Source organism: Manacus vitellinus, unplaced genomic scaffold, assembly GCF_001715985.3.
Source record: "Manacus vitellinus isolate BGI_N305 unplaced genomic scaffold, ASM171598v3 scaffold_36_pilon, whole genome shotgun sequence".
Classification (NCBI taxonomy): Eukaryota; Metazoa; Chordata; class Aves; order Passeriformes; family Pipridae; genus Manacus; species Manacus vitellinus.
This window is the reverse complement of record NW_021940508.1, coordinates 3,621,009-3,635,483: the sequence shown is the minus strand read 5'-3', so window position 1 is coordinate 3,635,483 and position 14,475 is coordinate 3,621,009. Positions and strand designations below refer to the sequence as shown.

The 14,475-nt window shown below is 46.2% G+C and overlaps 1 protein-coding gene across 2 annotated transcripts; it reads right to left on the bottom strand.

Annotated features, from left to right (window-relative positions):
• Positions 1–667: 667 nt before the first annotated feature.
• Positions 668–12,080, bottom strand: HMGCS1 (3-hydroxy-3-methylglutaryl-CoA synthase 1). Of its 2 annotated transcripts, XM_018077244.1 has the most exons (11): positions 11,969–12,049; positions 8,419–8,446; positions 6,970–7,427; positions 6,480–6,605; positions 5,825–5,989; positions 4,965–5,133; positions 4,670–4,840; positions 3,776–3,882; positions 3,311–3,436; positions 2,877–3,040; positions 668–2,477 (listed from the first exon to the last, which is right to left on the bottom strand). In XM_018077244.1, the coding sequence occupies exons 2-11, from the start codon at positions 8,430–8,432 to the stop codon at positions 2,385–2,387; spliced, it is 1,593 nt and encodes a 530-aa protein (XP_017932733.1). In that variant the 5' UTR covers positions 8,433–8,446; positions 11,969–12,049; the 3' UTR covers positions 668–2,384. The 2 variants fall into 2 exon arrangements, with proteins under 2 accessions (XP_017932733.1, XP_017932734.1); XM_018077245.2 differs by lacking the exon at positions 8,419–8,446 and having other exon boundaries at positions 11,969–12,080.
• Positions 12,081–14,475: the final 2,395 nt, after the last annotated feature.

Here is a 14,475-nt window from a genome sequence, read left to right as displayed (position 1 = left end):
CAGCTTTAATTGCTGATTTTATACTTTCACCTTCAACAGCATCAGCTCCAATGCAAAGGACAATGGTAGCTTTCTTCCCTGAACAGGGACAGCTGATCTGCTTAAGCTAAGATGTAGAGCCTGTATGACTTTAGTTAAGGTAAGATACCTGACAGAAGGTTTACATAGGTAGAGCTGGTGCTTTCAAATGTTAAGAGCAGGATGCCTTATCTATTATGAGGACTGATGGGACGATTACTTGACTTTGGAAGGAGTAATTAATTTAAATGAGCAACAGAATGAGTCTGAAAAGCCACTCCTGGGAAACTGGACTCAGTGAGGCTCAGGTATGTACAAAGCAAGAACTAAGCCCCCTTCGCAGATTTTCTGAGGGGGATAAACCAATACCATCTTCTCTAAGACAGTAATAGAGATTAAATTCCTCTGCTATAAACAGTTCCCATATGAAAGCATTTTAAGTTATCTTGAGACATAGCCCTGATGGAGTGGTTTTACACCAGCCTAAGTAACCCCTTCGTTTTGTTGGGAATGACACAAAGAAGACAGATCCAGAATATCCACACAGCCTGTGAACCCACAACTTCAGGTTTTCACAGAGCCAGTTTCCTCTTTCTTTCCTGTTGAAAATAAAGCGTCCTGAAAACCCAACAAGTCAGCACTACTCCAACAGGTTTCAAATATCTCAAACTTTATTTTAATAAAGGATCAGCCTCACAGACCTGGGAGGTCTCTGCCAGTAGCTCACTTCTTGGTTCGTCCACTGCCAGCAATGGACTTTGTTCCATGACTGTTTTCCTGGTGCCAAGATAAGTTTCACGAGGGCAATCTAAACCAAAATACTTGCAAACACTATCATCATGCATCATTGCTCCATCATTTTTAGCAGAACAAACAGATTAGTATTCATCAATTTATATTAAACAACTATTTTATCAAGGCTTGACCGCACAAATACAGCAAGTTATCAAGTCCTAGTGAGTGACAGGTAATACAAACACTTCATTACACACACAAAAAAATTGTGATTAACAGAGAAATAATTTTTTGCTACTTTATATTAGATAATGTGGCTTTGTAGAATTAGCAAAGAAATAAACTCAACAAAACTTAATCTGTACATTAGCTCAATTTAAATATATATATCTATATATATAGATATAGATAGATAGATATATATATTACAGGCTTAAAAGGCTCATGTCGTAGTTCATTTCCAATCTGGGCTTTAAAAATCTACCAGAATGGGCTCCCCATTACCACTTTAAATCTACTACTGGCAAAATGGATAGCTTGTTGGAAAAAAAAAACCAAACTAAACCAAAAGAAATAAAAGACGCTAGTCTACAGTATTAACAGTAGTGAGAAGGACTTCAAGGTACAAAGCCAAATTCAAAGTTAGAAATAGTCTTTTGGAAATGTACTATATAAAGACTAGTGAGAGGCCAGAGTTCTGGACAAACTGATGAAGATGACTCTCTTCCTTTGTTTGCCAATTACAACAGCTCCATAATGTCTAGAAGTTTTTTTTGAAAATTCTGCTGCCTTGGATACTTCTACTTAACAATCCAGAAAGGTGCCAAATCAATGATCCCATTTCTTTAGAAGAAAAAATTTACTACCTCCCTTCTTTTTCCTCTTTCCTCCCAGGCTGCTGTGACTTGCAATGCAGGTATAAAACACATAATATGGATATTAGGAGAAATTACATAGTAACTAACCCAATGGATAACAGAGTTTCTTCCAAGAAAACCACTTGTCAGCCTAGCTGTTCTTGATCCAGTAATTTTGAAGGGAAGAGAGATTCCATTCCAACAATGGATGTTACTTGGTTCTATACCTTTCCCAAAGCGATGAGGTGATGGGAGGCAGACTGGGAGAAGAAAGGGAAGGTGATAAAGTGAAAGAGAATTGCAGTATTCAGAAGACTGACTGCTTATTGTCAAGGCACTGAGAACCCTAACATTAAAAGCATGGACTAGTTTGCACACACTTGAGTACTGGTAGAAGTTAACAGTGTAGGTTTCAAGTCATTTTACATGGAAATAGCAGGCAGAAGATTTCTTTTTTTTTTTTCTATGTACAAAGACCTTGTAATAGACTACAGCTACTTCTCAGCAATTAAAAAAATTCAGACATGTTAAGGAATCCACAGAGGACCTAGCAAGTCCCTCTATCTCCAATATACTCCTTATTTTAGTGTTCTGAAAATACTTTAAAATCAGCACACCGTATTATGATGATTTTTTTCAAGGAGCTTAAACAGGTTTTTCACGCTCCAATGAAGTACTAGTGTACACTGAAACTTTAGCACTACTGCAATCCTTTTTCTCTCTCTCTCACCCTACCCTCACACCTTGTTTCTTTCCCCACCTCACAGAGGTATCTTAATGCTCCCCATTGGAAAGGGCAACAGTAACGCCTTCGGTTTCTGTTGTTGCAGGGATTCTTGGCACTTTCTTAGCAGGGCTTGGGATGTGCTAAGAAGAAGGGAAAAAAAACATTAAATACAGATTTCCAGTTCACATACATTCATACTTCATGGCTAGTCCAACTCTCAAACAACATTCATGCTACACTGGACGGCTTGGCCTAAAGTCAGTCAAATCGGTCATGCTTCATGCAAACAGATTGTGTGAGAGGAGCCAGTTTTGTTCTTGTTTCGTTCTTGTGCAGTTTCATTCTCTTTATGATGACATGTACTTTCTTAAAATCCCATGTTCAACTCTTTACTTCTGGCTTGTATGTTAGGCACGTTAACAAAGGATTTAATATAACTCGTTAAACCACTTCCTCTTAACATACATGCACATGCTAAGACAGACATGTAAATGGTTCCACCATTTACATCAAACTTTGAAAGAGTGCTGAGTGTTCACCTCATGAACAATGCCTGGGTGCACAACTCCAACTCTTGCCTCCAGAGGTCCATCACTCAGGAGTGGGCGCCGGGCGTAAGTTCTCCTGTGTTTTTCATCCACGCGCACGAGGTACCAGGTTCCTTCAAAGAGATCCTCTACTGAGCACTGTGGAATATAGTTGGCTGTAAAAAAGGGAATAACAGACTGTTAGTTGTTTCCTGGTGAGAGTTTTACTCAACACAGGCCTTTGCAGTTTGAATGCACTAAGCTGGAAAAAAAACAATTCTGGATTCTAGTTCAGCCACATAGGGCCAGCGAAGACAAGCTACTCAGAAGCAGAAAGGGTTGGACATTTCCTTCATTCTACACTCTAGTAATTTAAAGTCAGCTGAAATAAGTGATGAGCACTTTGCTGTAGGACTAGGAATGATTTATATTTATGAAGTTCTTACCCAAATGGTGTGTTTCCTGTCTGATCTTCATGTTTTCAGCAAAGACATCAGGTGCAATACACTTTCTTGAGTCAAGTCTTGCTTTGAGATCAGAAAGGCTGGCAGTTATTTTGTCCAATGCAGAACCTGCAATACAGAACCATCGTTTAAGGCACCACCAGTGCTGAGAACTGCACAGCAGGACATTAACATTTCAAATCCATTTGAAGTACTTTGCATTACAGAATCTCAACTGTTAGTCATTTAAAAGTATTCCCAATTACCCAATCAAAACATTAACGGAGTTTGAAGACTATTATTTGTTCAAGGCGACACAAACATTCCCCGGAGCTAGAACACCCTCAGTTTGGCAATGATGTCTTTAGGCATTGCTCTGCAGGTTTTATGATGCTGGTGGGTTGTGTAATAGTGTACTGAGAGTGAGTTGTGCAAGGGAGGTGGTTAACACCTCCTCATGTCACTCACCAGGAGTGGCATCCTGTGTGACCCTGATGGAATACAGGGTAGCAGCAAAACCAGAGCCATAGGAGAACACACTGATTCTCTGTCCTGCCAGCTGCTCTGGGGAGTACCTGCAAATCAAACAACAGCTTTTTAAAGTGAGAATTAAGCCCAGGTGTCACTTTTAAATAACTAGAAACTGCAGCTAGCTTAGGAAAAGCAGACAGCAAATCATATTGTCTACAATACACATTTACCTATGTGCATAAATGCTGACTTTTAAAAACACAAATTCAGATACTGTTATGTGATGAGTTCCAAAGCTGCCTAAGCAAAACAGAGCTGAGAAATGCACAGAGTATGATTATCTAGAAGGCAGCCAGTTTTCATTCTTAAGCGACCTAAAGCCTAAAACGAACAAACACATCTTTGTAAGGTAATGTCAGAATAAAGAAAAAGCGATCCAGGAAGAGTGGTTTAATTTAAACTTAACATGATTTTGTAAAAGGCTGTCATTGCAAAAAAATAATTAAAAAATGTTAAATGCTAATTTAATTTGGTTTTGGTTATAGTGAGACAAAGAAGACATTCTGATTCTCTTTTCCACTGCAGGCATTTTTCTAGGCGGAGGGAAAGGGGAAAAGTTGGGGCTGAGAAGAGACATCACCTCACAAGTAAGATCCTACTTTGGAAGGCAGTAAGCAGCTGTTTCACATCAGCTTCTGACACATTTTCAGTCTGCTTGTCACTTGAACTGAATGTGTGTGCAGAATAGTTTAACTTTAGTCTTTCTGCTCAAGGCAATCTCGTAGGAAAAAGTTTGCTAGACAGTGGTTTTACAGAAGTCTTTCTAAAACAAAAACCTTTTATGTCCTTATTCATAAACAGCTATGACTTTTTTCCAAATTTTATGCTTACTGGGCTAGAAGAGAGGCAAGGCAACCATAGACTGAAGGGGTATACATATTTCCATTCTGATTGGACACGAGTAATGAAGCTTTGGTTTTCTGATTGAAGAGCTCTGCACTAGCTTTCATGAAAGCTTTTTCCACATCTCTGTCAAAATATGTATCTTCAAGTTTTATATCCCTATTAAAAACAACAAAAAAAAAAGAAGTTCAGAAACAGTTACTAAAATAGCAAAAAGTAAAAACACACCTTGGATGTGTAACAGTAAGATTATGTGAATAAGGAATACAGCAGCCATTCTCACCTGAAAGCTTCCAGACCACTGAAAACACCATTCGCTCTTTCTGGGTTCTGGTCACTGAGAAAGTCGTTCAACAAGAGTCTAGCCACGGATTTCTGTACCAGTTTACAGTATGGAGAATGAAAGATCATGAATCCAAAGTCATTCAAGGTGAAACGTCTGTCTGTCCCCTCTGGAAGCAGCAGAAGTGTTGTGTTACAACCTATGTTTAGTACTCCCTTCAACTATGAAAATAAAGCAGGGAGCTGGCAGGATACCAGTCATCGTAACATGTCAGCATACAAGAGACACTGAGTAACACCAAATACTGCTGTCAGGTGCATTTAAAACACTAACAGTGCTTCTACTTAAAAATTAATTCCTTACTATCTTTTGCACCAGCTAACAATGTTTGCTCTTATTCTAAAGAGATATAAGCTTAGCAAAATCTCTACTCAGCATTCCGACATAATAATCTGTCATTTAACTCTCTTCACGCCTATGCCACTTGAGTGAAGCAATTACTAAACATACTGGATTAAAAAAAAAAAGAGTATTGTTACATAACATTTAAATATTAATCTAAATTTCTTAAAAGCCTGGGTGGAGGTGGGTAATAGCATGCTTTTGAACAAGATAGTATACCTTACACCAACACATGCCTGTAATTACAGACTGTCAGGAACTTAACCATGTGAGAACAGAATTAAGTAATTTCTTACAAGAGAGAGCAAATATTTCAATCGCATCAGAACACCCAAATATGAAGAGACCCATAGAATGGTGTTTAGATCAGAATCTAAAACTTGAAAATACATTGTCTGTGTAGTTACACATTCCAGCACTTGCCAGATACTGCAGTACCATCAGGAGAGGCTACGTACCCTTCTGCCACTGGGCGTGGATTTTGTTGCGATAGACAGTATAGCAGCGATCCAAAGCACTGAGGTAGCACTGTATAGAGAGTTTGCCATCCACCACAGGATATTCAGAGAGCATATCTGGTTTGTAGAAGTCATAGGCATGCTGCATGTGGGTTCCACGCAACCCTGGTGAGCAGAAATTGACAAAAGTTGAAAACTGCTTTACTCAGCTGCTCCCAGTCAACTGGAACACAGCACACCTACGGAAACAAGCAGTTCTGGCCCCCCGTCAAGTAGGTTTTCATAGCACCCTTTAGGCAAGGTTTCACACAGTCCTCTTGCTTGTTAAGTACAGTAGGACTGAGCATGACAAACGAGCAACAAAAGACAGTCATCATACTGTCCTGGAAGCAGAATGTTGTGTTATTCAGCTCTAGTCCACTCTGCCAATTTTACTGGAGAATTCCCAAGGAAATAAACAGATAGGACCATCTCTAGTTGTTTCCTGCTTCATCCTATAACAGGACTTGGCTGAGTTAGCCCAGAGCAGGAGGAGACACAGAAGAATTTCTGACATTAGTGGGAGTTAATCCACCACTCCAGCAAGGCAAAAAACAGGGAAACAGGCTTCAGAACAAATCTGCCTGAACAGTGTGTGTCCTCCCACAGCACTAACCTCTCTCAAAGATCAAGGGTGCATTTGGACCAACCAGCATGGCAACAGCACCAGCCCCACCAGTCGGCCTGGCATTCCCAGAGGCATAGACGGCGATGTCTCCAGCCACCACGAGGGCATAGCGTCCTGAGAAAAACACACAGGAAAAACCGTGAGAAGCAGCCAAGCATCTGGCATGTCTTAACATCCATCAGCAACTTTTAGACTTTGGTTATTGAGGAGATGACACCAAGATTAAAGGGATCTTCAATCCTGACTTTTTCCCCCAAGTTTTTATTTTCTGGCAATTGCCAAAATTTACATGAGAACAGCAATTCGTAGCTATGCCATTGCTCTTCTAGTGGCAAATGCCCACAGCATTTAAGAAAAAGACTAGAGCAGAAAAACAGTTTACCCTCTGGGTTTCCTATGGTTAGACATGAACACTGTCATTGTAGAGCAGACTGATGTAAGGATGATGTAACTTTTCAAGAAATGACCGTGAACTTACCATCCCAGGAACTGGACTCAATCCAATTAATAGCATTAAAAAGAGCAGCAGTGCCTCCATAGCATGCGTTGGTGGTGTCGATTCCTTCTACATCTGTGTTACCAGATTCTTCAAACAGCTGCATCAGGACAGTCTTCACAGATTTTGATTTATCAATTATGGTCTCCGTTCCAACTTCTAATCTCCCAATACAATCATAGGAAAGGCTGTTCCTCTCCATGAGCTTCTGGACCACAGTCAAGCAGAGAGAGTTGATATCCTCCCGGTCGGAGCAGAACCCCATCTTGGCCTGGCCTAGCCCAATGGTATACTTCCCAGCATCCACACCATCATACTTCTCCAGCTCTGTCTGGTCAACATACTGAGAGGGAAAATATATTTCCAGTGCCACAATTCCCACATCTTTAGGCCAACAGGATTCAGCATTCACTGGAAGAGACCCAGGCATTGTGGTAGATCTTTAAGAAAAAAAAAAAGAAAACCACAAAATCAGGTGATTTATTCACATCCATTTTGAGGGATCTACTTTCAGTTTCTGTAGTTTTATGTAAAAAGTTATATTTCATGTATTCTGCAAGGTCATTTGCAAAAGGCACGCCTTTGCCTCTGGTGAAACTTTGGTCAGAGCATTCAGTAAACATCATTAGGAGTTTTGTAACGTTTTTTATTAAGTACTTTCAAGTGAAAATATAAATTTCAGCCCCAAAGATGAAGAGATGTAGGTTAAGCCTAAATTATCTTCCTAAGGCAAAACACACACTTAGTAAGTGTTAAGTGTTTGAGAAATTAATGTTCATTATTTTACTTCTGCTTATAGGCAAAGTCTCGATTTTGCATATAACAACCAAGCTAGAGACACTGGCATTATTTTTTTTAATGTTGAAAGTCGAGAACTTAAATTGAAAACTTATCCTTATCAGAAAATCACTACCTTTAAACAGACCAGGGCTTTTCAAAATTGTTTTTAGTTTTAAACAAAGTGACACAGGTCACTGTGTTTTGTTTATACTTGCAACAAAGCAGAATTGTTTCAGAGCGGGGTTTTTTTTGTTTTATGTTTGGGGTTTCTTTCGGCACGAGGTAGGGGGAGGTGTTTTGTATAGGCCTTGGGGTCTTCCTGTTTGTTTTCTTCAAACATACTCCAGTGTTTCAGCATTCTGGAACACTGGAACTCCCAACACCGAGCCTGGAGGAATATTTCACAGGCTGAGACGAGATGAACACACAGTGTTCTCCCTGAGAGACCGAGCAGTTTCCTTGTTTTAATCCCATGACTTTCCCGTCACCACACCCGAGGACATATTACACTCCAGGACATACTACACTCTATTCCTCCAGCCCCACCTCTATTACACAGAGAGGCACCATCCTCCTGCGCCTTGCCTTCCATCCTTAAGGGAGCCCTTGTCCCTTCCCCACCGAGCTCCAGGCACCGCTGCACTGACTTACCCGGCTTCTTCCATAAAACCACGATGAGCTGTACAAAGGAATAAAGAACGCCCCTAAAGCAAATATTGCTTTAAGCAAAACCACCAATTTCGTCTCGTTTGTGCCCGCTACTGCCGCCCTCGCCGCCTCAAGGTTATCCATACCCCAGCCGAGAGCCGGCCGGGAGCCCCAGGAATGGGCCCGGAGGGGTCACACCGCGTCCCTCCCGCAGCGTGTTCGCGGCACAGCGCGGGGCCCGGGCGCATTCCCGCCTTCCTTCCCTGCTCTCCGCTCCCACCGCCGCTGCCGGCCCTTACACGGGGCGGAATCCCACGGCCGGCTCCCAGCGCCCCGATCCCGGCGGAATGCGCGTGCGGGCCGCGGGAGGCGCGCGTGCGCCGGGAATGGCCACGCCCTCCCGCCTCAGGGGTGAGGGGACGGCCGGCAAGTGCCGAGATGCTGCGGTTGGCTTCGCCACCTTGCGTGAGGCGAAAACAACCCCCAACAATAAATAAATAATAATAAAAAATTCACCAGCACCCAAAATTCCAGTTTGGGGAAGTTTCCTGCGGTTTTGTTTTGTTTTTTTTTATTTTGGACAATCCCTGGCCACACCCTACCCCACACTGGTGGCACCTCGCTACTATTTGCATGGTGGAGCGGTGCCATATCCTGCTTTAAATTATCTAGACTGCAAAAAAACCCCAAAAACCAACACCCCCCCAAACATTATTCCTGCCTCCAGGAAGAGCTGTTGGGCAGGATTATGGATTTGTTGTCGCACAGCAGGAGGTTGATGCTGTTGGAAGTGGAGCAGCTGATTTGCTAAAGCCACAGCCAGGGGAGGGAGCAGCGCGGTGGTCCCCAGGGCCCGCAGGAGCTGCGGGGCAAGGTCACATCCCCTCTCATGCAGAGAGAGGCAATGTCACATCCCCTCCCAGCAGCACCACGAGCCAGGCACACACTTGGCCAGGGGTCACGGAGCAGCACTGGGGTATGAAACTTGGCTCTGTTTTACCTCAAATCTGCACAGCCACTGCTGGGGAGGAGGATGCTGCTTTTCGGCTCCCATATGAATGCAGACACACCACCCACAGCGAGATCCCAAGATGCTTGCTGGGAAAAGGACTCTGGAGTTCAGCTCTCTTTCTGGCACAAAATACCTCATTATCTTTCCAAAGGATTTTTTCCAAAAGGAAATACCAGCTGCTGCCAGCTCAGCAGTGTCTGGCTGCCACCTTGAGGGTGAGCCCAGACCAGAGCTCACTCCTGCTCCAAGAGCCAGAAAGTTGAAAGTTGGAGACTGCAGAGAATCTCAGAGGCTTCATTTTATTTAAGAAGTATACAAAAATAATTGAATGGTTTGGGTTGGAAGGGACCTTGGAGACCATTTAGTTCCAACCCCCTAGGGCCAAGGGCAGGGATGCCTTTCATCAGACCAGGTTGCTCAATGTCCCATTCAGCCTGGTCCTGAACACTTCCAGGGATGAGGCATCCACAGCTTCTCTGGGCAACCTCTTCCAGTTCCTCACCACAAAGAATTTCTTCCTAATGTCCAATCTCAACCTACTCTCTTTCAGCTGGAAAACATTCCCCCTGGTCCTGTCACTACATGCCCATCCAAAAAGTTCCTCCCCCCCCCCTTTTTTTTTTTTAGTAAGCTCCCTTTAAGTACTGAAAGGCTGTAGCAAGGTCTCCCCAGAGCCTGCATGGAGCACATAATGGACTTCACCTGCAGTAGCCATAGAAGAACAGCAGCTTTTAACCAGGCAATGAATTATTAGGAAAAGCAGTATGCCAAGTGGAATTCTACTGTTGAGAGAGCTAAGGAAAAACAGTGTGCTTTGTACTTGCTCCTTACGGAGCTCTGAGATCCAAACCTGGCATTTAACTAGCTGCAGTTCTCTTATCAGAAAACTTTGTGCAGAAGACAACTAGAGAGAGGGTCTTTCTATCACATTCCCATGGCTCACAAAATACTAAGCTCCCCAGATACTCCTAACAGGGCAGCAGTCTGGGCTACTGGGCTGTATTGCAGTGAGAAGCATTGCTTTATGAGCGTGCTCTGATCACTGAAGGAAATGGGACGTATGACATCTTACGTCAGTTAGTCATTACTAAAAAAAATGTGTTTACTTGGTTTAAAACAAGCAGCCTTTTGTCCTCCTGGTCAAACAGCAAACAACATCCCATCATTCAGTTTTTACTGAAAACTAAAACTTTTTCAGAAGTATGATTTCTTTTAAAAGACCAACAACCCCAAATGCTTTGATACAAATGAGAAACCTGCTTTGTTTTGTGTCACCTTAGGATTTCATTGGGAATGAACAAAAAGCATAACACAAGCCACTGCTTTCTGCTGGTGTTACCAGAAACATGTTCTCACACAACAACTGGTGGCGTTCATCGTTTTTCTTAAGAATTTGAGCATATTATGTCAATAATTTGACTCTTTTAATTCCTGCCTAAATTTTTAATTCCAACAGAACATTCTATTCAAAGTTCGAAAACAAGCCCCGGTCTTCTTTGCTTCAAGTGCTGCCTTTGGCTCCGGGGAACCGGTGGGAGGGACCGCGCTGGTGGCAGCCCCGGGTTGTGACATCACTGCCTTGTCCCCGCACGGCTCCTGCCACCAGATGCCGCTCCTCCGCCCAGACCGCGGTGACATTCCCGCGGGACGCTCAGCTCCGGGCACCCCCGTGGGATGCTCGCCTACCTGTGGGCGCCGGGAAACGGACGAACCGCGCAGAGCCCCAGACCACAGGGCCAGACCCTCAGACCGAGCCGTGCCGTCCCGCCCGCGGGGTTGGCGGCACATCCGACACCGGGGCTGCGTCAGCAACACGGGTGGGCGCCGGGATGCCCACATCCCTGCGGCAAACGCCATTGGGAAGGAGGGCGGCGGCATCCCTGGGAGCAGCTCCAGGCTGCCTCTACCCGAAGGGCGGCGGCGAAGGCAGGGGGACGCTCTCGCCCCGCCTTTCCCGGTCTGGGAGGGCGACTCTGAGAGGCGATGGAGGGACACACCGAGGGCTTCTCGGTGGCCCCGAGGCGGAGGCAGAGCCCCGCATCATCCACCCACCGCAGCTCACCCAGCTAGGGGCTTCCCCCGTGGGCAGCGGCCGGGATGCCTGTCTCGGGATGCGGCTCCTTCGGGAGAGGCCTGGTAGCCAGTTGCAGGGGGCGCCGCACGCCACCCCAGCGGCTGCTGGATACTCCCAGATGCTCCAGACAGCGCCCGGCGCGGGGTTCCGGCTGGCACCGACGCTAGGACACCATGACACGCCTTTTTGGGGTATTTTTTGTTGGTTTGGCTTTTTCTTTCTTTTCTTTCTTTCCTTTCCTCCTTTTCTTTTTGTTTCGTTTCCTCCTTCTCCCCTGCCCCCCCGCCGCGTTGCAGGCTCTACTCCAAACACATCCCCTAAAAACACCTCTCCCAGCTGTGCCGACCCGTCCCCAAGCCCTGTCTGCGGCTCCCCAGCCCCGCCGCCCCACGCGTGCTTCCCCACACACGGCTCCGCAGCCCCTCGCCCCCGGCCCCGAGGGCCTCCGCGTCCCGAGCCGCGCTCACCCCTCGGAGGCGACAGTTCCCGGTGTGACTGCTGGCGTGGATCCCGGTGTGGCACCGCACTCACTCAGCACAGCACCGGCGACCGCGCGGCCCCTTTAAGCAGTCGCACCGCCCGCCACCCGGCGCGCCTTGAGTGGCACCCCGGCTCACAAATCACGGCTGCGGACCTGCGCCGGGCCCCGCCTCCAACTGTCTTGCGGCGGGCGGGGCGGCGGGGGCTAATTGGCGTTGAGAAGTGAACGTAGCGTGGCAGAAGGCGCGCGGCCAATGGGGACACGGAGAGGCGGTGGCGGACACGGCAGCGCGCGGTGGCGAAGCCAATGGTAGCGCGCGGCAGACCGCGGGTGAGGGTAGGACGGGCGCGGACCGCGCTCTGGGCTGTTGCCCGGCAACGGGAGTGTCCGCGTGCCCTGGCCGCGGCCTCTCGGGGCATCCCGGACATGGAGCATCATCGCAGACCCGGCGTGTCCCGGCCCAGGAGCATCCCGGCCCCTCCGTGCCCCGGCGCCGCCGTGCCTCGGTCCCGGGACTCGCACGGGGCACTGCCAGCAGAATTGCCTCACGGAGGATGTGATGAATGTAATGAATGCAGCGCTGCCCTGCCCTGGATCTTCCCGTCACAGTCTCGTCCCAGATCGTTAAATCCGCGGTGTGGCAAGCTGCACATCACGGGCTAGCCGCTGCCTGACAAATTGCCTGACAAATTAGCTAATGTGCGGGTTCCCCGTACCAGCCCCGCGTGCCTCCGGGCCGTGCCATGATTTGTATCCACCGAATCCATTGCCATGATTAATATCCACCTAATCCATTGCTGCGCAGGCCACGGGGCATCCCCGGAGAACGAGGAGCACAAACTTCTGCTGCCTATGGGAAGTTGCTTGACAGAAGTCAAACACAAATGTTACAGCCTGGATAACTAGGTTGTAAAGCCCTGCTCAGGTCAGGGAAATGGTGCTCCCTTGGCAACTGTCAGGCTCTGTGACATCTGATTGCTGCAGCTAGCACAGGCCACCACCTGACACCTCATGGTGTTAAACCACCATCTTAGGGGCAGGTAAAAATACTGCAAAGGAAAGGGAAAAACTATCACTGAAAGTGCTACCTCCTGTCCTGTTTGTTCAGTCTGTTTTGAACTTGTGACTATTCTGCTGTTGTCATGCAAAATCATCACAGATTTGTCACATAACTCTCTTGAGTGAGAAATACTACTGAGAAATTGAGAAAAGTTTTGATTGCACATGTTACCCTGCAGTCTCCTGATAAGCTTGTGCCAGTCTGTGTAGAAGCCAGTTCCACTTGGTGTTCTGAAAAAACATGTTGACAAAATGCAAACTTGGTATGTCATGGCTTAGTAACATCATGTAGAGATGCTGTTACCTCCTGTGCCTACAGACCAAAGGGACTTGTTAGGAAAGTTCGTCTTCTGTTCTAGGAATCTAAGACTCCAATTGCTTCTTCTTTTCCATTCCTACCATAAAAAAACCCCACAAAACCAAAAAACCAGAATGAGATCTGTGTCCTTGTTCTAGATGTCAAAATGGATTCCTAATACCATTATGTGCTTTGGTGGCAAAAAGCTTCCTGACATGGGGGTGCTTGAACTGTCCTGGCTTTAGGGAACAGGTGCTCAGGGGCAGATGAATCAGTCCATCTCACTGAGTTTGTGGGAGCTCATTTGAGGGCTGCAAGTGCCCCTCGGAGCTTTGCAGCCTCTTCCCTGCTCCCTGGGGGCTCAGCTACCTGTGTGCAGGGCTGGCTCTGCTCCAACCTGCTCGTGTAGCCTGGGATAGGGCTGTACTGGAGGGAGCAGAGTGACAGGGAGGTGTGAGGAGCCTCCTGGGTGGCCTCTCTCCCTTCGCTTGGGAGCCCTGTTCAAACCTGGGCCTTTGCCTGAGGGGTACCACCAGTGTGCCTGTGCCTGGCTTCGACCTTTGCTGATCCTGACCCACTGACTTTCCAGCTTCAGCTCCGACCTACTCATCTCCACAGATTTGCCTGGAAACTTGGACTCTTGGTTGATCCTTTTTTACTGTCACTGGCCCTGCTCTACGTGTTTGTTTGGGCACTGTGGGAGCGTGTCCTTGGTGAGGTCACTGCCCTACCTGCTGCCTTGTTGTGTCCAGCTCTGGGGTCACCTGCCCTTCCTGCTCCCTGACACCGTAAATCTGCTCACCTGTGAGCCTGCACTTATGTGGTGGTTTTTTTATGGCAGATGTTGTATTTGCTTTCACAACCGTGAAGTCTGAATTGGGTTTTGTAATTTTTTGTGTGTGTGTATAGTCAACAATAAATGCAGATGTAAAAAGCAATCTTCTTTGTTACATCTTAACAGATCTGATTAACAAAAAGCTGCCAAAATTACTAACTGCTAATTAGCTTGGGGAGGTGATCCATATTATTGCTTTCTTTTCTGTGGTCTAGATATCTCTACCGGGTAGGTAGAGACTTACCTGGTCTCTATGCTGCTAAAAGCAATGTATTTGCCTCCTCAGAATGTTTATGGATCC

Bases quoted from the DNA above. Each gene is read 5' to 3' on its own strand.
- HMGCS1 (XM_018077244.1), bottom strand. The intron at 5,134-5,824 runs GTACGTAGCCTC...TGCTGCTTCCAG, and splicing joins CCACGCCCAGTGGCAGAAGG to AGGGGACAGACAGACGTTTC. The intron at 4,841-4,964 runs GTGAGAATGGCT...TGTTTTTAATAG, and splicing joins AGTGGTCTGGAAGCTTTCAG to GGATATAAAACTTGAAGATA.